At 61.0% G+C, this 2,336-nt stretch overlaps 1 protein-coding gene across 1 annotated transcript; it reads right to left on the reverse strand.

Annotated features, from left to right (window-relative positions):
• Positions 1 to 1,675, reverse strand: BBK36DRAFT_1026646 (PH-domain-containing protein). The gene is made up of 2 exons (XM_024888871.1): positions 1,130 to 1,675; positions 1 to 1,055 (listed from the first exon to the last, which is right to left on the reverse strand). Exons 1-2 carry the CDS (start codon positions 1,337 to 1,339, stop codon positions 33 to 35), a joined length of 1,233 nt encoding a protein of 410 aa, XP_024744879.1. The 5' UTR covers positions 1,340 to 1,675; the 3' UTR covers positions 1 to 32.
• Positions 1,676 to 2,336: the final 661 nt, after the last annotated feature.

Below are 2,336 nucleotides of genomic sequence, written 5' to 3' on the forward strand. Positions count from 1 at the left end.
GGGGCAAAAGAGAATTGGCTGGCCGACAACAATCACCACGGAGGCTTGACGACATTGGCCGCCACCCGCCTCCTAGCCAACAAACTCTTGAAGGCGCCCAAAAACTGCACGAGCGACTCCTCATCGGGCGCGCAGAAGCGGTACGTCTTCTCCTCGGTGATGATCTGCAGGCAGTTCGTCTTGCTGCGGCTGACGGGGTCCATCTCGACGACGCTGACGACGTCGGCCACCTCGATGATGCTCTGGGCGGCGTACTCGGACTCGTCCTTGTAGAGGACCAGCTGGCGGGCGCGCAGGACCCCCCACATGTGCTTCCACTGGCGCACGCCGCCCTTGCTGCGATGCATCCAGAGGGCGCCCTGCCAGACGACGCGCTCGGACTCCTGCTCGGCCGTCACGGCGCTGACATGGCTGGCGGAGCGGCCCCCCGTCTCCGGGCGCTGGCCCAGTGGGTTGAGCTTCTGCGGCGCGGCGCCGGGCGTGTGCAGCTCGGGGGGCGACTGCGCGGCCAGGCTCTCGTAGGAGGTGCCCCCCTGTCGTCGGGGGCCATCGTTGTCGGAAAAGTCAGAGTAGGAGAGCATCTCGTTGCCGGACAGGCCGGACGAGTCCAGCGTGTAGGAGAAGCGATGGTTGTTGCCTCCTGGCGCCATGGACTTGGGCACCGTCGAGTCGAAGTTGCTGCCCATGTTCTCGGGCGAGCTCGAGAAGGCGGCGTAGGCGGGCTGGCGGTAGCTGTCGGGCGCGCCGGGCGACGCGACGGTGTGGACGACGGGGCTGCCGAGGTACAGTTCCTCCTCCTCCTCGTCGAGGCGGGCGGTCCTGCGGATGGCGTCGACCCATTCCTGCGCGTCCTGGGCGGTCGAGGCCTGGAAGTGATAGTTGCGCGAGGGCGAGAAGAGGCCAAAGAGGTTCTGGCGCTTGTGCTTGGGGTCCTTGAGGAAGGCGACGGCGGAGAGGTCGGAGGTGTAGAGGTGGTGGCGGAGCTTGGTCTCCTTGTCATCCTTGTAGATGGAGATGCCGTTTGGTCGCAGGACGAGGTAGACGCTCTTCCACTTCTGTTGCAGGCGCGTTAGCATTTGATGACCTTGCGAGATCATACATGTCATCGTCACAACACACACACACACACCTTTGTCTTCTGGCCGCGCTTCTGGACGAAGCCGCTCTTGATGACCCGGTCGACCTCGAAGCAGCCGGTCTGGTGCACTGGAGCAGGCGCCGTGTCCAGGGGTAAGCGACTGCGGCGGTTCAGGGCGTTGACGTTTGCGTCGCTGGAGCTGCGGGCAGTGACGACGGCCGCCTCCTGGAGCCTCGTCTCTGCCTGTCGAGGGGCAGCCATGCCGGGCAAGGATGCCGATTCTTGTTTTGCCTCGGGAGGGCGACGATGGAGCTGAAGCTGAGCTGAGCCTCGCGAGGCTGTCGAAGCCGGTTCGTGGGACGTTTCGAGGTGGGAATGTGCGCGACTCGACGGTGGTTTGGATGTGGAGCCGGATTGGAAGAGCAGCGGAAGTGTCGATCGGAGTCGGTGGTGTTTTTTTTTTTTTTTTTTTTTTTTTTTTTTTCTTCTGCAGTCGCAGCTTTGTGGTTGTACAGTGGTAGGGGTCTGTAGCAGTGTCGTGCGAATTCGACAACACGGCTGTTGTGTCTTGCGTTGAGCCTCTAGTAATTCTTGAATGACGAGCAGAGGCAGCCGGTAACAGAGGCAAAGTGCTGCAACAGGCGGCCGCGGCCGTGTCGAGGGCGATGACGATGGCAATGGCAGGCTTTTGGGTCGGGTGATTCGAGGCAGACGCAGCCGTATTCGTGCTCGAATCGGTTAATACTGGGCGAAAAGAGGAAGCCTAGGGTCGCGGCCAGGCTGACAACGTGACGATGAGAAGCAATAAGTAGTGCCTGCAAGCAGTGCCGTGCCCCAGCTGTGATGCGCGCGTGGCCGACTGAACGACCATAGTCTGGCGTCTAGAAAGATGTGTGTGTGTGTAGAGTGATAATATTCAACAGCTCGAGTTGAGATGAGTTCAGCTCGGGTTCAAGCAGCAGCAGCAGCAGCAGCAGCAGGGGAGCTCTCTGGTCGGTTTCAGCTGCGCGGGCGTCTGTGTCGAGGCGCGACAGGTGGATGGCCGACCTGCAATTGCCCTGGGCCGGCAGCGAGCGCAGCAGGGATCAGGGCGCGATGATTGGGCGTGGGCAAAAGGGGGGGAGAAGGATGAAACAGGATCATGGATTAGAAACAGAGGCAGAACAGAGACAGATTTGAATGACCGGGGGGGTGCAGTTCGTGGTTAATATAGTGGTAGTAGTAGCATTAGAGGCATGTTGTGTTGTTGTATGTATTG

Source organism: Trichoderma citrinoviride, assembly GCF_003025115.1.
Source record: "Trichoderma citrinoviride strain TUCIM 6016 unplaced genomic scaffold BBK36scaffold_170, whole genome shotgun sequence".
Lineage (NCBI taxonomy): Eukaryota > Fungi > Ascomycota > Sordariomycetes > Hypocreales > Hypocreaceae > Trichoderma > Trichoderma citrinoviride.

Bases quoted from the DNA above. Each gene is read 5' to 3' on its own strand.
- BBK36DRAFT_1026646 (XM_024888871.1), bottom strand. From the start codon at position 1,339: ATGGCTGCCCCTCGACAGGCAGAGACGAGGCTCCAGGAGGCGGCCGTC. The intron at 1,056-1,129 runs GTGTGTGTGTGT...CGCCTGCAACAG, and splicing joins AGCGCGGCCAGAAGACAAAG to AAGTGGAAGAGCGTCTACCT.